At 41.6% G+C, this 27,391-nt stretch overlaps 2 protein-coding genes across 2 annotated transcripts; one reads left to right on the top strand and one right to left on the bottom strand.

Annotated features, from left to right (window-relative positions):
- The first annotated feature begins 1,305 nt into the window (after positions 1–1,305).
- Positions 1,306–9,870, top strand: LOC139372687 (protachykinin-like). Its single transcript, XM_071112472.1, has 5 exons — positions 1,306–1,851; positions 2,770–2,872; positions 3,102–3,125; positions 8,806–8,862; positions 9,033–9,870. Exons 1-5 carry the CDS (start codon positions 1,741–1,743, stop codon positions 9,077–9,079), a joined length of 342 nt encoding a protein of 113 aa, XP_070968573.1. The 5' UTR covers positions 1,306–1,740; the 3' UTR covers positions 9,080–9,870.
- Positions 9,871–11,168: 1,298 nt separating this feature from the next.
- Positions 11,169–26,051, bottom strand: LOC139373592 (asparagine synthetase [glutamine-hydrolyzing]-like). Its single transcript, XM_071114271.1, has 12 exons — positions 25,942–26,051; positions 24,623–24,878; positions 16,177–16,417; positions 15,674–15,859; positions 15,180–15,281; positions 14,826–14,953; positions 13,905–14,031; positions 13,496–13,602; positions 13,154–13,254; positions 12,908–12,989; positions 12,505–12,660; positions 11,169–12,393 (listed from the first exon to the last, which is right to left on the bottom strand). Exons 2-12 carry the CDS (start codon positions 24,869–24,871, stop codon positions 12,184–12,186), a joined length of 1,689 nt encoding a protein of 562 aa, XP_070970372.1. The 5' UTR covers positions 24,872–24,878; positions 25,942–26,051; the 3' UTR covers positions 11,169–12,183.
- Between the last annotated feature and the right edge of the window lie 1,340 nt (positions 26,052–27,391).

The raw sequence follows: 27,391 nt of genomic DNA, 5'->3' as shown, positions 1-27,391 counted from the left end.
GAACGGAGCAAAGTACAGAGAGATCCTTGATGAAAACCTGCTCCAGAGCGCTCAGGTCCCTCAGACTGGGGACTGTTCACCTTCCAACAGGACAACGGCCCTAAGCACACAGCCAAGACAACGCAGGAGTAGCTTCGGGACAAGTCTTTGAATGTCCTTGGGTGACCCAGCCAGAGCCCAGACTTGAACCTGATCTAACATCTTTGGAGAGACCTGAAAATAGCTCTGCAGCGATGCTCCCCATCCAACCTGACAGAGCTTGATAGGATCTATAGAGAAGAATGGGAGAAACTCCCCAAATACAGGTGTGCCAAGCTTGTAGAGTCACACCCATGAAGACTCGAGGCTGTAATCGCTGCCAACAAAGTACTGAGTAAAGGGTCTGAATACTTATGTAAATGTCATATTTCAGTTTTTATTTTTAATACTTTGCTAAAATTTCTAAAAACCTGTTTTTGCTTTGTCATTATGGGGTATTGTGTGTAGATTGATGAGGGAAAAAAACAGTTGAATGTATTTTTAGAATAAGGCTGTAAAGTAACAGAATTTGGAAAAGGTCAAGGGACTATATATGTTTTTGCTCTCTCTCTTTCTCTCTCTTTCTCTTTCTTTCAACCTCCATGATTTAGAGTTTGTTTAAAAGCTCTGTGGGAGTGTCATGTAGGCCTACAGCACTATGTGTCCAGAACCATTGTCAAATAGCCTATATCTGGGTAGAAAGGAAGAAAGCACACAGCATCCTCTTCTGAGAGAAGCCTATAGTGCCTATAAGTGATTGGGGGACCTTGTCTGTGTGATTTTAGAGTTGTTAGGGGGGTTCAAAAATGATAAAGTTCTGTAGGCCTATCTAAGATTTTATTTAAACATGTTTACTTTCTAAAGTAACATATGAAATCCGAAAAAAAGATGAGACTCCTGTTAACATGGTTTAGCAATTCTAATTATTCGATTTACAACTGTTCATTTTTACAAAAGTTTAGAAAAGTGACTTAGAATCCAAACTTGTCAACTGCAATGTGAAGATTCTGGAATGTTTGTTGAAAACATCTTCCACTGATATATAAGATGCACATCAATTTTCGTTTTATAATGATTTTGTTGCTTTGGCGTAGGACAGTCATAAGTACTTACGTAGAAACCTTGAACTTCAGTGCGTCATCAGACTCTCCTACTCCATTCTCTTCACATGGCCATTCCGATTACAACGGGAACAATAAGCAAAGTGCTAAGGAGGGTCATAGGGGAACGTTTGAAAGTAATATCGACCATATGCAAAATACCACTACGGATGTTAGTCATCACACAGCTCCGAGGAAGTACATGTCAAGTAAATGTACTTGATTTAAAGCGAATTAAGATACATGTCGCACTTCTACCCCTTGCTATATAACCTAGTGCAGTACTACAGTGTGGTCACAAAGACCCAACAGGACCAAGGTGTAGGCGCTGTAGAGCGGCAGAGCGCGCGGACTGGAGCAGAGAGGGAACTGCGCGGAGGTTTCAACCAAGGAAGGAACATTTCATTTTTGCGTACGCTTAAGACACTTATGTGGAGAGGAGACGATACCAATTTCCGCAGGTGTAAACATCGAGCTCTCAAAAGTCATAGAGAGGGGTTGAAAAACATTTAAACTCAGTTTACAAGTGCTTTAATAACCTATTTATACTTTTTAAAATAGAAACAAACGAAGAAAGAATAGTTTTAGGGCGGAAGAGTTGCGCGCAACAGATAGCTGCATCATGAAATTACTTCTACCGCTTGTGATAGCTTTTATTGCTATTGCCCAATTTTTTTGTGAAGAAATTGGTCCAAAAGAAGATCTTGATTATTGGACAAACGATCAAATTACGGTAGGAATGATTTAATGATTTGACATAACAAGACAATTATATATTTTTTTCGTTAGAATAGTCTATTAAACGAATTTAAAAAATGAAAATGTAAAAAGGTATGATTGCTTAACTATTGGACAAAAAATATTGTTTAATTTAATGGCACAGCCTTAAATTGTTTCAACCTATTTTTTATCACACATGTTATAAAATATTTGTATGCTGATGTCTGTTATAGGATAATTCACCTGTTTCGGAGAGTTTGGTGATGCGTAATTAAGCATGTATAGGGATTAAACATAATGTCGGGTGAAAGATTTGTTATGATTCATTGGGCGTAAATTGTGAGCTTTTAGCTCAGTGTACAGCGATCATTACTTTAGTCCCAGATTGAAGCTTCATTCACATGTAGCGCACGTTCAACCTTTGACATTGCGGGTTGGGCGACTGCCAAATCTCTGGGCGGATCTTGGGGCATATTTCTCATAAACTTCAGTCAGATTGGGAACATTCAGCAGGTAGGCCTATGTAATCATTGCCTCGCCGCTGAGGAAACACAGAGCGTTGTAACAAGGCGGGTGGGTTATATTATTCAATAAGGAAGGAACCAAAGGACCTGGGATGTCTTGGATAAGTGATGGACACTTTAATGAGCCCGTGGTCATTAGCAGCTGTTGGGCCCCTGCTTTTAGACTAATGTTGACTCTAGAAATATAGGCTACACCGTCAGATAAAAATAGGATCGGATATGAAAGTTCACACGGGGTGTCTTTACTGATATATATAGATTGCCCTGCGAGATTAGATCTAGAGCCATAAAAATATACGATATTTTACGCAGAGCTATAGGCTTGTAGGCTATAAAGGAGTCTGTCTCCCCCTCCTCCTATACCCTATGTCTAATGTTCCGTTAATTTGATTTCCTCCCTCGTGCAGGACGAGTGGCTGTCGTCTGACCCGTTCAGAGAGATACTGCGGAGGATGACGCGGAAACCGCGGCCTCATCAGTTCTTTGGCCTGATGGGGAAACGCTCCTCCGGTAAGACCGTGCCTCCTCGCGCCTCGCCCTGTCGCCATTCTTCAGTCTCTATAAGACACTTTCCCGTTTGTATTAAAATGAATCACATTAATTGATATGCATTATTATTGCAATTCATAATTACAAACTGTATATTAATATCTTTACGCACTTTTTTTGCCTATTCATAAAGGAAATTACATTATTGTAGGCCTACATTGATTGTGTTTTTCCACCTTTCTTCCAACAGCGAATGCACAGATAACCCGAAAAAGTAAGTGACAAACTCATAATTAATTCATCTTTTTCATTAATATTGGAGAATATTTCCCAATAATTGTCCTTGCATACCGAAATATGAAGCCATGATTTATTTATTAAGTTATAATTAGTTTTACTGACATGTTACAAAGGCACAAGGTCTGTGCATAACTGAGCAAGTGAGGCACACGTGTGTAGGCTAGGCAGGTGCTGGTAGCCTGTCAGGCAAGGTTGAGGATTATTTGCACATCAGGTCAGGTGTTACAAGTTATGACGTTTGATGACGTACTTCACCATGTTGGTTGTAGAGGTTTGTGCTAACCATGCGTGGGAGGGAGAACACACACCAAATGTTGCCCAGCAGAAAAATAAGAAAATGTATGGGTTGAAAATTGATATTTATTTTGCATAATGGTAAGTAAAAGTCAAACGAAAGAGAGGGAGAGAGAGAAAAAAATGTTTCAGATGTTTTAATTAAATCACAACCCACACAGCTAACAGGTCGTTTGAGGGATTTAAGGAGACAGTAGGAGTAGGAGACAGTCTTCAATGCCTTGAAAACACCAAAATTCCCTCACTAGGGTACATCCTTTTAATTATGCCTTAAAGACCTCTATTCCCTCACTAGGATACTAGTCTTAAGTCTGCCTTGAAGACCACTCCATTTCTTTGCTAGGATGGTAGTGTTAATTCTGCCTTGAAGACCACTCAATTTCTTTGCTAGGATGGTAGTGTTAATTCTGTCTTGAAGACCACTCCATTTCTTCACTAGGATGGTAGTGTTAATTCTGCCTTGAAGATCACTCCATTTCTTCGCTAGGATGGTAGTGTTAATTCTGCCTTGAAGACCACTCCATTTCTTCACTAGGATGGTAGTGTTAATTCTGCCTTGAAGACCACTCCATTTCTTCACTAGGATGGTAGTGTTAATTCTGCCTTGAAGACCACTCCATTTCTTCACTAGGATGGTAGTGTTAATTCTGCCTTGAAGACCACTCCATTTCTTCACTAGGATGGTAGTGTTAATTCTGCCTTGAAGACCACTCCATTTCTTCACTAGGATGGTAGTGTTAATTCTGCCTTGAAGACCACTCCATTTCTTCACTAGGATGGTAGTGTTAATTCTGCCTTGAAGACCACTCCATTTCTTCACTAGGATGGTAGTGTTAATTCTGCCTTGAAGACCACTCCATTTCTTCACTAGGATGGTAGTGTTAATTCTGCCTTGAAGACCACTCCATTTCTTCACTAGGATGGTAGTGTTAATTCTGCCTTGAAGACCACTCCATTTCTTCACTAGGATGGTAGTGTTAATTCTGCCTTGAAGACCACTCCATTTCTTCACTAGGATGGTAGTGTTAATTCTGCCTTGAAGACCACTCCATTTCTTCACTAGGATGGTAGTGTTAATTCTGCCTTGAAGACCACTCCATTTATTCACTAGGATGGTAGTGTTAATTCTGCCTTGAAGACCACTCCATTTCTTCACTAGGATGGTAGTGTTAATTCTGACTTGAAGACCACTCCATTTCTTCACTAGGATGGTAGTGTTAATTCTGCCTTGAAGACCACTCCATTTCTTCGCTAGGATGGTAGTGTTAATTCTGCCTTGAAGACCACTCCATTTCTTCGCTAGGATGGTAGTGTTAATTCTGCCTTGAAGACCACTCCAGTTCTTCGCTAGGATGGTAGTGTTAATTCTGCCTTTTAAATTATCCTCATCAACCTACACACAATACCCCATAATGACAAATCAAAAACTGATTTTTTGAATTTTTTGCACAACTTGATTGGAGTCCACCTGTGGTAATTTCAATTGGTTGGACATGATTTGGAAAGGCACACACCTGTCTATATAAGGCCCCACAGTTGACAGTGCATGTCAGAGCAAAAACCAAGAACACATTGACCTCTATCATTCTCAATTGGAAGAAGTTTGGAACCACCAAGACTCTTCCTAGAGCTGGCCGCCTAGCCAAACTGAGTAATCGGGGGAGAAGGTCCTTGGTCAGGGAGGTGACCAAGAACCCGATGGTCACTCTGACAGAGCTCCAGAGTTCCTCTGTGGTGGTGGGAGCACCTTCCAGAAGGACAACCATCTCTGCAGCACTTCGCCAATCAAACTTTTATGTTAGAGTGGCCAGCCGGAAGCCACTCCTCAGTAAAAGGCACATGACAGCTCGCTTGGAATTTGCCAAAAGGTACCTAAAAACAAGATTCCCTGGTCTGATAAAACCATGATTGAACTCTTTGGCCTGAATGCCAAGCGTCACATCTGGAGGAAACCTGGGACCATCCCTACGGAGAAGCATGGTGGTGCTAGCATCATGCTGTGGTGATGTTTTTCAGCGGCTGGGACTGGGAGACTAGTCGGGATCGAGGGAAAGATGAATGGAGCATAGTACTACGAGATCCTTGATGAAAACCTGCTCCAGGGGCATTTAGGACGCACCTTAAGCACACAGCCAAGACAACGCAGGAGTGGCTTCGGGACAAGTCTCTGAATGTCCTTGAGTGGTTCAGCCAGAGTCCGTACTTGAACCCAGTCTAACATCTCTGGAGAGACCTGAAAATAGCTGTGCAGCGGCGCTTCCTATCCAACCTGACAGAGCTTGAGAGGATCTGCAGAGAAGAATGGGAGAAACTCCCCAAATACAGATGTGCCAAGTTTGTAGTGTCATACCCAAAAAGACTCGAGGCTGTAATTGCTGCCAACGGTTCTTTAACAAAGTACTGGGTAAAGGGTCTGAATTCTTATGTAAATGTGATATTCCCCATGGGGTCTTTAGAAAATGTTGCCGGACTGGTTCCCCCTGTATATAGCCTTTTTTTCCAACTTTAGTTTGTTTAGTAAATATTTTCTTAACTCTATTTCTTGAACTGCATTGTTAAGGGCTTGTAAGTAATTATTTCGTGGTAATACCTGTTGTATTCGGCGCATGGGGCGGCAGGGTAGCCTAGTGGTTAGAGCGTTGGACTAGGAACCGGAAGGTTGCAAGTTCAAACCCCCAAGCTGACAAGGTACAAATCTGTCGTTCTGCCCCTGAACAGGCAGTTAACCCACTGTTCCTAGGCCGTCATTGAAAATAAGAATTTGTTCTTAACTGACTTGCCTAGTTAAATAAAGGTTAAATAAAAAAAAAATAAAAAAAATGTGACAAATACAATTTGATTTAATATTGTGTTATTATGTAAATGAGGTATTTCTGTTTTTCGCTTTGTCGTTATGGGGTAGTGTGTGTGTAGATTGTTGAGGGAAAACAATCCATTTTAGAATAAGGCTGTAACGTAACAACATTTAGAAAAAGTCAAGGGGTCTGAATATGTTCTGAATTGACTGAATATCTGGTACAGACCACTGTGTGGCAGGAGCCTTAATGCAGGCATGACTGTACATCACTCATCATTAGAAGCAATGAGAGAGAAATAGAGAGGGGAGAGAGAGAGGAATGGAAGAAGAGAGAGAGGGGAGAGAGAGGAATGGAAGAAGAGAGAGAGAGGGGAGAGAGAGGAATGGAAGAAGAGAGAGAGAGGGGAGAGAGGAATGGAAGAAGAGGGAGAGAGGAGAGAGAGAGGAATGGAAGAAGAGAGAGAGGGGGAGAGAGAGGAATGGAAGAAGAGAGAGAGAGGAGAGAGAGGAATGGAAGAAGAGGGAGAGAGGAGAGAGAGGAATGGAAGAAGAGAGAGAGAGGGGAGAGAGGAATGGAAGGAGAGAGAGAGGAGAGAGAGGAATGGAAGAAGAGAGAGAGGGGAGAGAGGAATGGAAGAAGAGAGAGAGAGGGGAGAGAGGAATGGAATAAGAGAGAGAGAGGGGAGAAAGAGGAATGGAAGAAGAGAGAGAGGGGAGAGAGAGGAATGGAAGAAGAGAGAGAGAGGGGAGAGAGAGGAATGGAAGAAGAGAGAGAGAGAGGGTAGAGAGAGGAATGGAAGAAGAGGGAGAGAGGGGGAGAGAGAGGAATGGAAGAAGAGAGAGAGAGGGGGGAGAGAGAGGGATGGAAGAAGAGAGAGAGGGGGGAGAGAGAGGAATGGAAGAAGAGAGAGAGAGAGGGGAGAGAGGAATGGAAGAAGAGAGAGAGAGAGGAGAGAGAGGAATGGAAGAAGAGGGAGAGAGGGGAGAGAGAGGAATGGAAGAAGAGAGAGAGGGGAGAGAGAGGAATGGAAGAAGAGAGAGAGAGGGGAGAGAGAGGAATGGAAGAAGAGAGAAGGAGGGGGGAGAGAGAGGAATGGAAGAAGAGGGAGAGAGAGGAATGGAAGAAGAGAGAGAGAGGGGAGAGAGAGGAATGGAAGAAGAGAGAGAGAGGGGAGAGAGAGGAATGGAAGAAGAGAGAGAGAGAGGGGAGAGAGAGGAATGGAAGAAGAGAGAGAGAGGGGAGAGAGAGGAATGGAAGAAGAGAGAGAGAGAGGGGAGAGAGAGGAATGGAAGAAGAGAGAGGGGGAGAGAGAGGAACGGAAGAAGAGAGAGAAAGGGGAGAGAGGATTGGAAGAAGAGAGAGAGAGAGGGGAGAGAGAGGAATGGAAGAAGAGAGAGAGAGAGGGTAGAGAGAGGAATGGAAGAAGAGAGAGAGAGAGGGTAGAGAGAGGAATGGAAGAAGAGAGAGAGCGAAGGAGAGAGATGGGAGAGAGCAAAGGTGAGCGAGAGAGGGAGGCAGAGAAAGGGGGAGAGAGAGAGTGCTTCAATCAATGCCCCAAGGACATTTAGGCATTAAATTAGATTGGTTACGCGGATGATGGAAAGATGGACCCGAGCATCTCACCCTTCCACACAAACTGTTGAATATAAAATATACACTATACAGTATACATATAATATATACATTATAATATATTACAGTATATAACACACAATGGAGGGGCCAAGCACTTATGACGTCCGGAGGGAAAATTGCAAGTGACTCGCGACTAGACCACCAATGGAAATTGCACAGGATTCCGTCGCCCCGTTACGATCATCATGATTCCCAAACCCCTGATGTGTTGCCAGATAGGGTATGTTGACAGATAGGGTATCCCAGGGGTCTTACGCAGAGTTTTATTACCCCACCACTCCCCCTTCTCCCCCACATCCTCCCCTGTCTCCCCCATTCCCTCCACTTTTATATTCTATTCCATTAGTGTGATTGACAGAGTCTGACAGAGACATCCGTCAGTCTGTGACGCAAGTGTCCCCTCAGTACATGCATCCTATCCCGCCTTCCTAGGAAAAACAATCTCCAACCACTACCCTTCCTTCCAAAACGTGTGGGTGGCCGCCTCTATATCTCTCAGTCACTAGGGCAAGAGGACGGGGACTGAGTCCATCCATCAATTTGCACAAGACTAGATATCTGCCAGAGTAGGAGGAGTGTAGATATGATTCTACACACTCTCCTCTCACCATTTAGGTTATACACTATTCATTGCATCACTGACGAAAATGATTGGTCACACGTTATTTGGATAGTCCAGATAGATGTTCTACAGATGGTCGTACAGTCAACACACTATCTGTTGATAAGCAACCGCTTGCTACGGTTACAGTTAGGGTTAGAATAAGGGTAAGGGTTAAGGTTATGGCTAGGGTTAAGGTTAGGGTCAGGATGTAAACAATATTGGCAGTTACTGAAATAACTCTCACCTTTTTGCTCTGCACACTAGTCACTGCATCACTCATTGTCTATAACTGCAGTGTCAATGGTATTGGTCTTCTCTTTCAGGGCATAAAATTAACTCCTTTGTTGGATTGATGGGCAAGAGGAGCCAAGACGAACCAGGTACAGGCCTCATATTGGCTTTTTACACTACTGAGTCGAACCGAGCTGAACCAAGCTGTTCTTAGCTGGCCTGGTTACGAATCCACAATAATTGCTGGAACTGGGCTAAAAATTACAATCTGAAAAATAATCTGTGCTGTGTTATTTACAAGCTTTCTCTTCAACTATAGATTCATTTGAGTGGAACACACAACAGAACTACAACAAGCGCCGCTAACCAGTTAATCTGTATGCAGTCCTCTGCTATTGGTCCGCTTCTCAACAAGTCATTCCTACAGAAGATCGGAAGGGGTGTCTGATGCGTAGTTTTGTTTCCTCCAAAATATGTGTCGTCAAATTGATTGTAATTCCCGTAATAAAATGTCTGTTTTCACATCGTGGTGATGTAGCTGTACTGTACCTGACTGTGCCAATTTGACTTGTTCAGGAAGAATGCAGGAGTGTGATCTGAATAGGGTTACAAAATTCTGTTCGTTTTCCCAATCATTCCCGGGTTTTCCAGAAATTCCGGTTTGAAGATTGGAATTAGATGGGAAATCATAAAACGGACATTTCCAGAATATTCCAACTAGGATTTCTGGGAAAACCTGGTAAATGTGTGGAAGATAGTGGACTGTTGTCACCCTCGGTGTGAACTGATACTCCTACCGTACCTTACAGAAACATTCTGTTATTTAATGTATGTCAAAGTATTAGTACCATCACCATATCATCGGTTCCAGAGAATACTGTTGTCGTGGACCATCAAAGCAAAGCTCTACCCCAGGGTATGTAGAAAATTGCACTGCCAATCCCACTGTCTAGTGCCTCAACTGTTTTAATCACAACTGATTGTGCTGTAAATAAACTAAATACTCTGGTACACTACAGACATGCTGTTCCATCAGGACATGCTCTCATTTAAATTGACTGTAAATCAAACTGTCATGTTTATGAAACCAAGACGTATGGTATGACAGAATACTTGTATGTAATTGTGGCTTGATATATTAAAACTATTTTCTTTATTGGTGGAACTTTAATTTCTTATTTTCACTGGTGGACTATGCTGTGTCGAGGGTGTTGATAATGTGGAGTGGTCCACCCTCTAGTGGACAAAGAAAGTAGCACACAGTTGCCAAATTGGGCAAACCCTCCCTCTCACACAAGTGCATATGATCCAATATCCATACCACTTAGAATGCATGCCCAATATATTGCTTTGTACTTAAGTGGTATACCAGTGTGAATATTGTAATGCAAAACGTATGATCATGACCACACAAAAAACAAAACAATAACAAGTGAGATAGATATTGTCAAGGGTGTGGAGCACGTTTATTTCAGAAGCAGTTTAATACAGTAGATAGACACTATCACTTTAGACATGTAATGCTATAGTTTCATACATTTCCATCTAGAGTCTAGATGGATTGCAGTTCAGAAAACAAAGTGCAATCAATGCACTATGTTTAGCATCCAACCTGTTTTGGTCTGAGTGGGCTCCCTTATGGAACCCATTATACCAGCCTGTCCCAATCATGTTTCATCTTCAATTGATTCATGTTGTTCCCAGCGTGATATTCAATCTGTTACACATTCTATCATTATCTTAATGACACGCTCACGCAAGAACACACGCATCGCACACTTTCCTTAAACGTTCGTGAAAATGATTTATAGACCATTATTACGCGCATGCCATGGTCTTGCTCTCTTTAACACAACACACTCCAGTAAAGGACAGTATGTAACGGGCAACAAACACCTCGTCCTTTTGTCATCGCTATTCCAGATAGATACATGATCTGTCTGATCAGTTTGTGTGGCCACTTATTAAGTACAGAATGGCTACGTCATATCAGAAGCATTAGCCTTTCTCATATGACATGAGTATGATGACTAGTTAAAACAAAAACAGAGGGGAGACAAAAAGAGTAAGAAATGTTCAAATTCATATCCCGATGGACAAACAATCAAGCTTTCAATAGTTGATTCAATAAACCGTGTTTTTAATGGTGAGTGAATGTTGTGCCTTTTCCTTTTCAATAAGAAAGATAACTTTGGGGCTTGATCAATGCATGAAAGCTTACGTTTCATCATCACTGTTCTGACATGTTAAAGATCTTTAAAAGGTAAATTAGTTCAATTAGGGTACCTCTCTGTCAGTTTGGGAGGAGTTGTAGGAGGACAGGCTCATTGTAATGGCTGGAATGGCATAAACAGAACAGTATCAAACACATGGCAATCACGTTGGACTTTATTCCATTCCAGCCATTACAATTAGCCCAGCCTCATCTGCACAGAACTGGACCTGACAAATGTCACCTATTACAGCAGGCAGGAAAGAAAAATGTCCTTTATTTTAAAAGGCTGCCTCCTTCCTGTCTGGGTCAGAGGCAAACAGACAGAAATCACAGGTTATATCTAACCTCTGGGTAAGTGGCTATATTAAAAAAACACATCTTTACATTACCTGTTATATGCATCCAACTTCATAATGTGAATGAGAGGAAAAGGCATATTTTGCCAACATAACTCATTAGGAACGGTTAAGAATTGTGTTAAGGTTTGGCTTATGTCTGAAGCTGTTAAAATATGTATGTAATTTACATCTATGTATTATGTAATCATATCTAGGTATGGTACTATAATGTATGAAAGCATTTCAGTAGTAGTGCTACTGAACCCCAGCGAGATAAACGACAGCATTGTTAATTTAACTAAGCATCATTCCAGTCTTCTAATATTATCGACTATTCCTACTGAAACAAGTTTCCCCAAATCAGAACTGACCCTGTAACTCACACTGATCCCAAGAACTAGATGATTCCTGCATAGGCCTGGCACAATGATCATATAATCATCTAACTGACATTAACTGTGAAAAAATCCCTTTCATCATAGTCTTAATGCATTTATTTTAGGAGAAGAGGGGATTCAACTTTAAATTCAAGTAGACATAGTTTATCCAATAGCATTTTGCTAGCAGCACGGTCAGTAGGAGAAGCTTAATTTCCAAAGTTCCAAAGCAGTGTTGTATTCATTAGGTATGTAGTAGCTAAAGCATTACAAGGTCAAAAACATTTTTCAACAAAAATTACAATTTGTCACCCTAAAATCCCACAATCGTCACAACTCTAGCATGAGACAAATTCTAGATAGGTTTGTTGTGAAGGGGAGTTGTAGTAATGGTGACAGAGGTAATTGACAGCTGACACGGTCTAGGTTCCAATATCCATACTAGCATAACACTTATAATGCATGCATGCTCAATGGACTGCTTCATTCTAAGTGCTACGCTAGTGAGGGTATTGGAAAAGAGCCACTGTTGTTTCTGTATCACTGGTCTTTGTCAGGCTTGTAGATGGAGAGGGTTCTGGCTGAGGGGTCTGTAGCATTGATCCAGCGGGGCATCCAGTAGTGGCTGAGCCACTTAGCCTGGCCCGGGTAAAGCTTCTCAAACACCTGGCGGTAGAAGTACGCCTCTTTGGTTCTGGGAGGGAGGAACGGAAATGTCTTAGGAGCCTTCTCCAGATCGTAGTCGTTCACCTTGGAGGAGAGAAAGAAGGAGTCAGAATGTGTGTGTGTGTGCATATGTCATGTATGCCAGCGTGCCTGTGTGTGTACGTGCGTGCCTGCTGTGTGTGTGTGTGTGTGTACCTCAGACTCCATTTGGTCCTGCAGGCTGTTGTACCAGGACTTCTTGACAGAAGTCATTCCGTCACTGAAGGCCTCTTTACGTCTCCATAGGATCTCGTCTGGGATCAGGTTCAGACCTTTAAATGAGTCTCTGAGGAGGTGCTTCTCCACTCCTTCCTGGTTACACACACACATACACCCCTTAGTGAAACTGAACCGTGTTTGGAATTATAGCACCGGAATCCTTTACATGTTTGGAAACTGATATTTGCTTCAAGGACTCGGATTTGGATACACAACACTGACAACAATCCCTCAAGAGACTTTTGCAATAATACATGACTTTCATACTCCATTACCTCATCAGAGCCACATCTACAGGATAGGGAGTGAGGATATGGTGATTGGGGCGGAGAAGACTGACCTTAGGTTGCCTCATCTCCTCAGGCAGGGAGAGGTAGTACGCTGTGAATCTGTGGTCCAGGAAAGGCACTCTCAGCTCCAGACTGTAGAGGAGAGAAGAGGAAGTCAGTTAGGTGCCATCTTTAAAACGTACATCTTCTGTAATTATCTATAGCTTCTCAAAAGAAAGAGAGCAGATAGTGGTCTGATGAGTTTGAGGAAAGGATGTAAAAAGGAATGAATGTATTGAAAAAGAAGATGCCCGTGCCCGTGTGCAGCGGTTGTGCGGTCGGCTCTCAGGACGTCAAAGAGGTAGAGCTCCTTCATCAGACGAACACTCTCCTCTGCTGCTGCCTTGGGCGTGGGAGCCTGGAGCAGGAAGCAACAACTCAGTTCATATTCCCAGACATAACAACTGGTTCCAGGGTTGGGTTCAATTCCATTTTCAATTTAGTCTAACCACAAATTTCCTTGATTTCCATTGATTTCCATTTTTTTTTTTTTATTCATGCACTTCCTGAATTGACTACTGCATTCACCACAACCCTGACTGGTACATGGAAATTGGTGAGTGAGAGAGAATGACATCTCTGATGTGGAACAAACTTACCTTGTGGAAGTAGATGTACCCCTGTGTTAGCTCATCAGAGCCCTCCCCAGAGAAAATCACCACGCTGTCAGTCTTCTCACGGATGTACTTTGACACTAGGTACATGCCTGCAAAATGAGAAAAGATTATTGGAAACAGGATTGAGTTGAAGTAGGCCACACTCACTAATCTCCCAGGATTCCACTAGGATTCAAACCAGCCAATCAGAAGGAAAAGGTATGCAGCCTGACCAGACTCCCTTCGTCCAGGTCAGTGGGCACATTGAGAAGGTACAACAAAACTGTCTAGTGTCTAGGTATTTCACAAATGCGTCACCCTCGTAACCTATTCATTTAGCTTAAGTGGGACACCACTTCTGCTTGGTGTTTGGAGATTGAGGTTGATGTAAGACGGGATAGTGTTCTCTCACCGACAGAGGCGCGTATGGTGGTGATGTCATAGGTCTCCAGGTGAAAGATGACCTCCTCCACGGCTTTGAAACCTTCCTCAGGGGTGAAGTTGACCTCGTGGTGCTCACTGCCGATGTACGACGCCACCTGGAACACCACGAGACATTCACCAAGACATTCATTCACGTATTATCTATTTATTGCCTTCAACTTAAGATAATTCTCTTTTCCAATTACGGCCTGACCAAGAGGGAGCAGTGAGTTCACAAGCGGCTTCACAAAGGAGTATTTATCATTATATTTGTATTCTATTCTGTTATTTCTGTATTAATTTAAACGCTCATTTGTAATGGCCTGTGAGCTGTAATGTACCTGGTAAAAGATGCTACAAAAATAAAGTTGGATTATTACTGATTATAACGTTATACTGTTATGAAACCAATTGACTAGCCTGCTAATATTGTTGCACTAGCTAAGTCTAGGAGTACTAGATTTAAGGTGTGCATCTATGTGAGAAATCAGCGTATGAGGACCGTGTTGTATGTACATGTGCCCAGGAGACAGCAAACTTACCAGGATCCAGGGCCGGCTCCGTCCTGACTCTTATGGGTTGGCTAGCCCAAGAGGATTATTGTTTGTTGTTGAAAAGGGTGAACAACATAGATACTTACAAAAATAAACTTCTAAAGCCGCTCCAAAACTAAAGATATCAAACATAAAAACAAAGACCGGCAGGCTCTACGGCCACCTCTGAAGGATCCCGCCTGCACCTGATTGCGCTTCATCAAGGCTAGACAGAGAACCTAGACACAGTTGCTGCTGCCCCCTGGGGGATGGAGTGTGGAAGTGTTGAATCATGCTGCTAAGACCTAACCTACCCAAACTGTTCATCACAATATCATAATCATCATTATTATAAGAGTCTGGAGGGAGCCTCTCACCATACGAGCAGCCAGTATGTCTGGGCTGTCTTCAGCCCCGATAGCGAAGGTCTGGATGGGGTACTTCAACTTCTCCTCTTTGGCCAGTTTGACCAGCATAGCTGCCACCAGACTGGAGTCCAGACCACCTGGTAGAAATATATAGTAACAGTCATGAACATGATTTACTAGCTTATCAAACATGTAATTTGACCTTTGGTGTAATGATAATTAGCAAGTATTCTAATGTATTTGCACAGACAAGCAATAGTGAAAAAAGACAAGTAACAGATCTGAAGCATTACTTACGCAAGATTCCATGTGTGACACTACACAAAGAAGACAAAAATACTCTGCAATAGCCATTATTTCTACCTGAAAGAAGACAGCCGATCCTCCTGTGGGCCATGAGGCGTTTCCGGACAGCGTTCTCAAACAACAACCGAATGTTGCTCTTCACTGTCTCTGGGACAAAACCTACAGAGGACAGCACGAGATCTTACTGTCATCACACAGGGACCGGTCAACTGAATGGTTAAGGACCGGCAAATCAACTCCGACATACTACACATCCAACTCCTATTGTCAGTGACTACAATGGTTTCAGTTGGACAAGAGGCTTCATTCATGGCAATACCCTCAATACCAAAAACGTGCATCCTGAAACAATAATCAGTAAGCCATTCCTCCCTTCATCTTAGGTGTCAAACAACATTTATCACATTTCACTGATAGCTAGCTACAGGTAGTGGTAATGTTACATAATCAGTCACTTTGACCCACATTATGGTTGCTGTCAATCAAGATGCTGACGTTATGGAAATACTATGGATGTGTGTGTGTGTGTGTGTGTGTGTGTGCATGCGTACCGGAGGGTAGCATTTCTACCGTGTCATAGACAGCGTGGCTGGGCTCCTGGGTGCAGTAGTGGAAGCGGTCCATCTGAATAGACTCTACCTTCCCAGTAGGCTTCAGGTCAAACACCTCAAAGTGCCCCGGGAGGAACGGAGTGATCTTAGGAGGAGAAGACATGGAGTGGGTGATATCAGTCAGACCTGGGAACAAACACACAATACATGTTTAACAACTGACATGGTAACACTTTACATGACGTTGTTGTTAAACGTGTAGTAACACTATTATTAGACACTACTATCATCTTTAACAAGCTGTTACATTGTACTTTACTAATTGAATTTCAGTTGCATAGCAATAGAGTTGAGCCGTTTTTGTAATTACACAATATATATATTTTTTACGCAAACATTAAAGTTCATTCTTTTCTGTATAGGGATTGTTCTTTAATCCATTTGTGTAACAACTAAAACCACTCAACCCCAAATGAGATGTCAGGTAAGTAGTCCCCCCTCACCTTTAGCCTCAGAGCTCACAGCCAGGAAGCCGTTGTCGGTCAGTAGTTTGAACATGGGCCGCACGCCATACGTATCCCTCCCCAGGAACACTTTCCTATTGGCTGTGTCCAGGAGGATAAAGGCGAACACTCCGTCCAATAGGGTGGCCATCTTCTGAATGCCGAACCGCTCGTACAGGTGAAGCAGGATCTCACCGTCTACTTTGGTCTGGTAGTCCGTAAACTCAAACTGCTTCTTCAGCTAAAGAAGGAAAAAGATGAAGAAAAGTATCAGGATTATTATGAGATAAGACATTACAAGTGATCATACATGCTCATGACATACACTCCCCTACATATTTATTTGTACAGTGAAGCACCATTTTTTTGCCTCAATACTCCAGCATTTTGGATTTGAGATGAAATGTTTTCTATGAGGCGACAAATACCACCAAGGTATTTTCATACATATCTGTTTTACCGATTAGAAATGAATGTGCCTTATGTATGTAGTCTCCCCATTTGAAGGGGTCATATGTATTTGGACACATTTTTTATAGTTTATTAAATTGTCAAAAGTATAGTATTTGGTCCCATATTCCTAGCACGTAATGACTGCACCAAGCTTGTGACTACAAACTTGGATGCATTTGCAGTTTGTGCCCAATAGAAATTAATAGTAAATAATGTAGTGTCATTTTGGAATCACTTTTATTGCAATTAACAATGGAATTGTTTCGGAAAACTTCTACATTAATGTGGATGCTACCATGATTACAGATAATCATGATTGAAATCTTAAATAATGATGAGTGACAAAGATCATGCCACCAGAACATCCCATCCTCTCACTACTACAAATAACAAGGGCGGTTAGCATTTTCAGTTGGGGGGTATGCTTTTTATGCTTCTGTTACTTTCTCATTTCTCAAATGTTTTTTTAATTTGGCATTTTGAATGATTATACAGATAACACAGAGAGCACAGGCAGAGGGCAAAACGCACACATATCCCCTACCAAATCATTCCCACTCCAACCACCCCATGCTCTAACAGAACGCACACAGATCCCCTACCACATTAAACCCACTCCAACAGAATACACACAGATCCCCTACCACACCCCCCCCATCCCCATATCAGACTTAAAGCAGGCATGATATAGAATTTCAGTAATATAATCAAATAACAAAAGAAACAAAGATATAATCAAACAAAACGTTGTTAAAAAGGTGATATATTGTAATTTGGGTTGGTTTATGGAGTTGTGAAATTAGCTGGGTCCATTTCTCCTACAAAGGATAGGAAAGGTTGCCAGGTATTATAAAATGTAATTGCGGTCACTCTTCATTATCTAAACGGTAAAACAGATATGTATGAAAATAACCTCAAATAAAAGGTGGAGTATGGAGTATAGAGCCCAGTGAAAAGTTACAGCTTCACTGTCTACATAAATACATAGGGGAGTGTACATGCTCATGGCATACAGGCTGATAATCACAATGGATTGTAGGAAGGGTATGCACAATCAAATCCAACAAACCCAGGGTACATAAGATGTGTAATATAATAAATTAGTGCATTGTTTTTAAAGACAGAGAATACCATTATCAATATGATCTTCCTACCATCTTCGCTCCTGGTTCTCAAACTCACATGAACAAAAGATTGCCTAAACTTCTTTGGCCACACACTGGTACCAGTCAAAAGTTAGGACACACCTACTCAACCAAAAAAAGTGTTAAATCAAAATATATTTTAGATTTGAGAATCTTCATATTAGCCACCCTTTGTCTTGATGACAGCTTTGCACACTCTTGGTAGTTACCTGGAATGCATTTCAATTAACAGGTGTGCCTTGTTAAAAGTTAGCTTACTATAGCTATGGAAACAGATGTCATTTTGCTATGTTTTTGGGAAAGAACATTGTTTGCATCCAAGAGCTAGATAGCTTTTTTTTTAATGACCAGCACTGTAGATGCGCGAGACAACTTTACCAGCATCATAGCATACGTATCGATGAATAGTTGTGACATATGAAATACGAGGGAGTGTAATAACTACGTAAAAAATAATGAATGCGTTAAATTATTGTGATATGCAGTCATATTCAGGTCTTGATTGGTCAACAAGCTTATTTGACATGTCAAACAGTGTTATTTGACACGCAAACACCCAAACGGCGTTCCATAGTATGATGAATCCTGGTTTAGAATGAAACGACTGAACAAATGAATGAAACTGCACAGCAAGTAAGTGAAAGAAATAGGTTTTGATTATGTTTTACTAGTAATGGGGACATACGTAAATACCAACAAAATATATTTTTGGTTAGTGTGGTGTGTGTGTAAACTTTATTTAACTAGGCAAGTCAGATGAACAACTTCTTCAGGATTGGTGGGTCCGCTGCGGGACGGTTGAGCTAACGTAGACTAATTTGATTAGCATGAGGTTGTGAGTAACAAGAACATTTCTCAGGACATAGCCATACCTGATAATGGCAGAAAGCTTAAATTCTTGTTAATCTAACTGCACTGTCCAATTTACAGTAGCTATTACAGTGAAAGAATACCATGCTATTGTTTGAGGAGCGTGCACAGTTTTGAACAAGAAAAGTTATTAATAAACAAATTAGGCACATTTGGGCAGTAAAACTTTGAACAGAAATGCAAAGGTTCATTGGATCAGACTAAAACTTTGCACATACACTGCTGCCATCTAGTGGCCAATATCTAAATTGTACGTGGGCTGGAATAATACAGTCGTGGACAAAATACATATTAATTTCCACAAAGTTTGCTGCCTCAGTGTCTTTAGATATTTTTGTGAGATGTTACTAAGGAATACTGAAGTAAAATTACAAGCATTTCATAAGTGTCAAAGGCTTTTATTGACAATTACATTAAGTTGATGCAAAGAGTCAATATTTGCAGTGTTGACCCTTCTTTTTCAAGACCTCTGCAATCTGCCCTGGCATACTGTTAATTAACTTCTGGGCCACATCCTGACTGATGGCAGCCTATTCTTGCATAATCAATGCTTGGAGCTTGTTAGAATTTGTGGGTTTTTGTTTGTCCACCCGCCTCTTGAGAATTGACCACAAGTTCTCAATGGGATTAAGGTCTGGAGAGTTTCCTGGCCATGGACCCAAAATATCAATGTTTTGTTCCCCAAGACACTTAGATATCACCTTTTCCTTATGGCAAGGTGCTCCATCATGCTGGAAAAGGCATTCTTCGTCACCAAACTGTTTTTGGATGGTTGGGAGAAGTTGCTCTCGGAGGATGTGTTGGTACCATTCCTGATTCATGGCTGTGTTCTTAGGCAAAATTGTGAGTGAGCCCACTCCCTTGGCTGAGAAGCAACCCCACACATGAATGGTCTCAGGATGCTTTACTGTTGGCATGACACAGGACTGATGGTAGCGCTCACCTTGTCTTCTCTGGACAAGCTTTTTTTCTGGATGCCCCAAACAATCGTAAAGGGGATTCATCAGAGAAAATGACTTTACTCCAGTCCTCAGCAGTCCAATCCCTTGGTTTCTCAAATGATTGCCTCGCCTGGTTCACCAACTACTTCTCCGATAGAGTTCAGTATGTCAAATCGGAGGGCCTGCTGTCCGGACCTCTGGCAGTCTATGGGGTGCCACAGGGTTCAATTCTCGGGCCGATACTCTTTTCTGTATACATCAATGATGCTCTCGCTGCTGGTGCTTCTTGGAGCCACTTCTACGCAGACAACACCATTCTGTATACCTCTGGCCCTTCTTTGGACACTGTGTTGACTAACTTCCAGATGAGCTTCAATGCCATACAACTCCCCTTCTGTGGCCTCCAACACCCAACTCAACAAATTGGCCTGCTCCTCAGTCCCAGTTGCTAATATATGCATATTATTATTGGATAGAAAACACTGAAGTTTCTAAAACTGTTTGAATGATGTCTGTGAGTATAACAGAACTCATATGGCAGGCAAAAACCTGAGAAGAAATCCAAACAGGAAGTGGGAAATCTGAGGTTGGTCAATTTCAACCCAGCCCCTATTGAATACACAGTGGGATATTGGTTATGTTGCACTTCCTAAGGCTTCCACTAGATGTCAACCGTCTTTAGAAACTTGAATGAGGCTTCTACTGTGATGTGGGGCCGGATGGGAGCTGTTTGAGTCAGTGGTCTGGCAGAGAGCCAGGTCCTGGTCACGCTCATTTCACATGATAGCGACCTGCGTTCCAAGGCTTTTCTTCAGACAAAGGAATTATCCGGTTGGAACGTTGAAGATACACGATAAAATCCTAAAGATTGATTCTATACTTAGTTTGACAAGTTTCTTCGTCCTGTAATATAACTTTTTGAAGTTTTCGTCCGACGTTCGGCTGGACCTGCACGAGCGTTTGGATTTGTGTACTAAACACCGTAACAAAAGTAGCTACTTTGACATAAATAACAGACATTATCGAACATATCAAACATTTATTGTGGAACTAGGATTCCTGGGAGTGCATTCTGATGAAGATCATCAAAGGTAAGGGAATATTTATAATGTTATTTCTGTTGACTCCAACATGGCGGACAATTTTTTTTTTCTGAGCGCTGTCTCAGATTATTGCATGGTTTGCTTTTTCTGAAATCTGACACAGCGGTTGCATTAACGTTTTATGGCTGCAGGGGCAGTATTGAGTAGCTTGGATGAAAAGGTGCCCATTGTAAACGGCCAGCTCCTCAGTCTCAGTTGCTAATATATGCATATTATTATTAGTATTGGATAGAAAACACTCTAAAGTTTCCAAAACTGTCAAAATATTGTCTGAGCATAACAGAACTGATATTGCAGGCGAAACCCTGAGGAAAATCAAAGCAGGAAGTGGCTTCTATTTTGAAAACTTCATGTTCCATAGCCTCCCTTTGCTCCATTTAAAGGGATAAGAAACAGATTCCTTTTCCTATCGCTTCCTCAAGGTGTCAACAGTCTTCAGACATAGTTTCAGGCTTTTATTTTGAAAAATGAGCCAGAACGATAACGTCAAGTGGTCACATGAGTTTTGCTCGCGCAACAGAGTTTGGATAGGTATTGCTTTTCCCTCTCCTACTGTGAAAGACATTTGCGGTTGATATATTATCGATTATATATTTTTAAAAACAACCTGAGGATTGACTATAAAAAACATTTGACATGTTTCTGTGGACATTATGGAAACTATTTGGAATTTGTCTGCGTTGTTGTGACCGCTCTTTCCTATGGATTTCTGAACATACCTCTGTTTGTTTGTCGCGTTATTTTGGATCTAAAAATAATCTTTATGGAACAAAAGGAACATTTGTTGTGTAACTGGGAGTCTCGTGAGTGAAAACATCCGAAGATCAAAAGGTAAACGATTCATTTGATTGCTTTTCTGATTTGTGACCGAGCTACCTGATGCTAAGTGTACTTAATGTTTTATCGTGCGATCGATAAACTTACACAAATGCTTGGATTGCTTTCGCTGTAAAGCATAATTTCAAAATCTGACACGACAGGTGGATTAACAAAAGGCTAAGCTGTGTTTTCCTATATTGCACTTGTGATTTCATGAATATAAATATTTATATATATTTATTGTATGTAGCGCTATGCTATTCAGCGGTTGTTGATGACACTTATCCCGATATTGGGATTGCAGCCATAACAAGTTAAGGAGAGGTATATCTATATTTCCATGTCTAACAATTGTATTTTCATCGACATTTGTAATGAGTATTTCTGTAAAATGATGTGGCTCGCTGCAATATCACCGGATGTTTAAGGAACTAGTGAGCGCCAATGTATACTGAGATTTTTTTTATAGAAATATGAACTTTATCAAACAAAACATACATGTATTGTGTAACATGAAGTCCTATGAGTGTCATCTGATGAAGATCATCAAAGTTTAGTGATTCATTTTATCTCTATTTGTGCTTTTTGTGACTCCTCTCTTTGGCTGAAAAAATGGCTGGGTTTTTCTGGTGCTTTCACTGTAAAGCCTACTTGAAAATCGGACACTGTGGTGGGATTAACAACAAGATTACATTTAAAACAGTATAAAATACATGCCTGTTTGAGGATTTTTAATTATGAGATTTATGTTGTTTTGAATTTTGCGCCCTGCACTTTCACTGGCTGTTGTCATATTGATCCCGTTAACGGGATTGCAGCCCTAAGAAGTTTTAAGCACCAGCTGTCAGAGCAGCTCACAGATCATTGCACCTGTACATAGCTCATCTGTAGATCTACCTCGTCCCCATACTGTATTTATTTATCTTGCTCCTTTGCACCCCAGTATCTCAACTTGCACATCCTACCATTCCAGTGTTTAATTGCTATATTGTAATGACTTCGCCACCATGGCCTATTTATTGCCTTACCTCTCTAATCCTACCTCATTTACACATGCTGTATATAGATTTTTCTACTGTATTGTTGATTGTATGTTTGTTTATTCCATGTATAACTTTGTTGTTGTATGTGTCGAACTGCTTTGCTTTATCTTGGCCAGGTCGCAAATGAGAACTTGTTCTCAACTAGCCTACCTGGTTAAATAAAGGTGAAATAAAAAAATAAAAATACCTTTTGCCTGTTTTTCCTGGAGAGAAATGGCTTCTTTGCTGCCCTTCTTGACACCAGGCCATCCTCCAAAAGTCTTCGCCTCACTGTGCGTGCAGATGCACTCACACCTGCCTGCTGCCATTCATGAGCAAGCTCTGTACTGGTGGTGCCTCGATCCCACAGCTGAATCAACTTTAGGAGACGGTCCTGGCGCTTGCTGGACTTTCTTGGGCGCCCTGAAGCATTCTTCACAACAATTGAACCGCTCTCTTTGAAGTTCTTGATGATCCGATAAATGGTTGATTTAGGTGTAATCTTACTGGCAGCAATATCCTAGCCTTGCCCTTCTTGTGCAAAGCAATGATGACGGCACGTGTTTCCTTGCAGGTAACCATGGTTGACAGAGGAAGAACAATGATTCCAAGCACCACCCTCCTTTTGAAGCTTCCAGTCTGTTATTCGAACTCAATCAGCATGACAGCATGACCAGCCTTGTCCTCGTCAACACTCACACCTGTGTTAACGAGAGAATCACTGACATGTCAGCTGGTCCTTTTGTGGCAGGGCTGAAATGCAGTGGAATTTTTTTGGGGGGGGGATTCAGTTCATTTGCATGGCAAAGAGGGACTTTGCAATTAATTGCAATTCATCAGATCACTCTTCATAACATTCTGGAGTATATGCAAATTGCCATCATTCAAACTGAGGCAGCAGACTTTGTGAAAATTCATATTTGTGTCATTCTGAAAACTTTTGGCCACAACTGTACATTATGGCCTTTCTCTTGCATTTCAAAGGTGATGGTACAAAAAAAGGTTGTATTTTTATTTGTATTTTCTTTACCAGATCTAATGTGGTATATTCTCCTACATTCCTTTCATATTTCCACAAACGTCAAACTGTTTCCTTTCAAATGGTACCAATAAAATGCATATACTTTCTTCAGGGCCTGAGCTACAGGCAGTTAAGATTTAGGTATGTCATTTTAGGTGAAAATTGAAAAAAGGGGCCAATACTTAAGAGGATTTATTAAGAACAAATTCCTATTTACAATGACCGCCTACCCCGGCCGACGATGGGCCAATTGTGCACCGCCCTATGGGACTCCTAATCACGGCCGGATGCGATACAGCCTAGATTTGAACCAGGGACTGTGGCTTAGACAGCTGTGTCCATGTGTGTGTGTTAACTATTTAACTGTACTAGAACACTTAAAAAGGCCCCTAAATATGTTTATATTGGTTATCTGTATCTTTTTTTTGGCAAGGAAAATATCAGATATCATATAGGGCAAAAACGTCATATCATATTTTGATGTCTTCACTATTATTCTACAATGTAGAAAATAGTCCAAATAAAGAAAAACCCTTGAATGAGTAGGTGTGTCCAAACTTTTGACTGGTACTTTAAGTCCCTTTGGCAAAAAGATAGTGCCTTTTCAAGAAAAGAGGAGTTGCCTGGCCTAAAGCCATCAACCCACTAACGCTAGTATGTCCCTGCTTCGTGACTAGCAAGTAGAAACTGAATATGTTCCACACCAAAACGTGTCCAGTTCTCAGAGGCCTAGTCCCATCTCCATACCGACAGTTGCCTGGGGTCAAGAAGCTTGGATTCCAGGCTATACCGTATGTGTCTATGGGCCATAACTACTATGTGGTTTGTAGATCTCCTACCCTAGTTTCACATCACAAATTCCAGGCTATGGTAGGAGATCTACAAACCACACAGTAGTTATGGCCCATAGACACAAGGTATAGCCTGGAATCCACGTAGTTTCACATCACAATTCCCAGGCTATGTGGATTCCAGGCTATACCTTGTGTCTATGGGCCATAACTACTGTGGGGTTTGTAGACCTATTGAGCCTGGGATTTGTGAAACAATGTGGATTCCAGGCTAGACATACCGTGTGGTGGTTGTAGATCTCCCCGTTGTAGACGAGCCACAGGTAGGGGAACTTCTTGATGCGGATGGGCTGCATGCCATACAGCTGGTCTATGATAGCCAGGCGATGGAAGCCGAAGCAACAGTTTGTGAAGCCGTTGACATTCTCAAAACGAAAAGCGTCTGGGCCCCGGTGGGCGATCTTCATAGCGTTGGTGCACTGAATCGACATGCACTCATCACTGCCAAACAAGGCCCAAATACCACACATCCTGGAGCTGAAGAGGTGAGAGAGAGGGGAGGGGGAGGGAAAGGATAAATGGAGAGAGAGACAGGGGGTTAATAAATACATGCAACAAGAGACTAGTGCCCCTTCAGCAACTGTTCTTTTCAAATGTTCAACTTAGAAGGAAGAAAAACCTTAAGGGTTAAGGGTTGGACATATTGCACCTTTGCAAATCAGATAGGAAACTATAAGAGGGGCTATATCCAGAGTGGCGCAGCGGTCTAAGGCACTGCATCTAAGTGCTAGAGGGGTCACTATGGACCCTGGTTCGATTCCAGGCTGTATGACAACCAGCCGTGATTGGGCGGCGCACAATTGGCCCAGGGTTTGGCCAGTGTAGGCCGTCAGTGTAAATAAGAATGTTCTTAACTGACTTGCCTAGTTACATAAAGGTTCAATAAAATACCACTATCATACTTTATTACTAAACTATATATGCCAAAAAAGTATTATGCTGTGGATATATATATATATATATAATTCAGCAGTAAGTGAGATTTTAAAACAGCTTTCCCTACTTGCTGTAGCAAGTGCTGTAGTGCTGAATCACATCCAGGAATGCCGATGATAGAATTGGACAAGCCTCACGATAAATGTATTGTAACGACCCTGGGTTTATGAGCGCTGATATCGACTTCACCCCTTGAGCATACTTTTGGGGCACAGTTGATGGCGTGCTGGACTTCGGGCCAGAAGGTTGAGGGTTCGAGACCAGCTCCCTGCCTGTTTCTTTACAGTATCATTGACGTCATGTTACTTAGTATTATTTATCGATTCGTGACACACAAAAAAACACAGTTGGGTCCAGATCATTAACCATACAAAAAAGAAAAAAATAAACCGTTTAGGCAAGTTACACACCGGAAACTGTTTCATAATGTGAGTCCCCATCACATTTAATAAACAAATACTGTGTAAAGGTATATTCCATTTGGCTTTATCATGACGCACAAAACACCCGGCAATAGAAAGAACGAGTAACAGTTACCTCCATACGAGAAATGAAAGACACATTCGATTAAAAGGCATGGCAGAGAGTTTACTGAAATACATACCTTTATTTCGTGGACACAAAAGGGTGAAGCAGAATTATTATCCTCAGCGGCGGAAGATGCAACCGAGGAAAAACTAGTACACTGAAAACGTACTTCCTGAACTGGAAGATGGGCGTGACTTGCAACATCAGGTTAAGATTACATCAATTTACGCTTAAATTTGAGATGATCAGATTTCACATACATTCTAGTTAGTTTTCCAGCCAAAGGTGACATGTGACAATAGACATATGTTCTTATATAAACATAGATACATATATAATGCGAATGGTATTAGATCTCAACATGGCAAAATGGGGTCAACCTAATAAAAAAAGGTCTCTCATATGGCTGAGTTCACACAGGCAGACCAATTCTTATATTTGTTCCTCTAATTGGTGGGGGGGAATAACGGACGTGAACAAACGTGAATTAAAATGCGCCGTGGTGAATGAGCGGAAACAGACGGGCCGCGAGCTTCTACGGCGCGTCAGTCATCGCGCGCATGTTGATTTTGTCCACCCACAACAGACGCGAACTGTACACGCAGGTGGAAATATCAAAACGAACTCTGAACCAACTATGTTAATTTGGAAACAGGTCGAAAAGCATTTAACATAATAGCAATTTAGCTAGCTTGTTGTTGCTAGCTAATTTGTCCTGGGATATAAACATTGGGTTGTTGTTTTACCTGAAATACAAGTTCCTCTACTATTCCACAGATAAAGGGCAACCCCAGTTCGTTTCCAGTAATCACCTCCTTCAGGCTTATTCGGTCTTTGTCTTCTTCGATGATGTTTAATGGCGGTTTCGCATCCAATAAATATGTAAACATGATCAAAGTGGCATTATTTAGTGACTAGTGATCCATTTATTAAAGCGGCCAATGATTGAGGCTATAAGATGGCACTGAAGAACATTGATGACGTTTTTCATTCACCCAACCAATTGTGCTATTTTTTTTGCTTAACTTGTGTTTTTTTTAACTTATTGTGTACATAATGTTGCTGCTACCATCTCTTATGATCAAAAATAACTTGTGGACACCAGAAAAGCAATTATCACTGTGGACTGAGTCCCACGAGAAGGATATCCTGCTTTCACTGGAACAGGCCCAGATCCATACCTTTTCTGTGAAGAAAAGACCCCGGAAAAGAGGCCGTAGATCAGGCACCCTTTTGAGAATCTGGAGGCGAGCAAGTATACTCCCATTGCCTTCCATTCTTCTTGCTATCGTGCAATCATTGGAAAATTAAATTGATGACCTACGATTAAGATTATCCTACCAACGGGATATTAAAAACTATACCATCTTATGTTTCACCGAGATGTGGCTGAACGAAGATAGACAATATAGAGCTAGCGGTATTTAGATGCTACCTCTGGTAAGACGAGGGGTGGGGGCGTGTGTCTTTTTGTCAATAACAGCTGGTGTGCGATGTCTAATATTAAAGTCTCGAGGTATTGCTCA

Source organism: Oncorhynchus clarkii, chromosome 18, assembly GCF_045791955.1.
Source record: "Oncorhynchus clarkii lewisi isolate Uvic-CL-2024 chromosome 18, UVic_Ocla_1.0, whole genome shotgun sequence".
NCBI classification, from domain to species: domain Eukaryota; kingdom Metazoa; phylum Chordata; class Actinopteri; order Salmoniformes; family Salmonidae; genus Oncorhynchus; species Oncorhynchus clarkii.
This window is presented reverse-complemented; position numbering and strand designations above follow the sequence as displayed.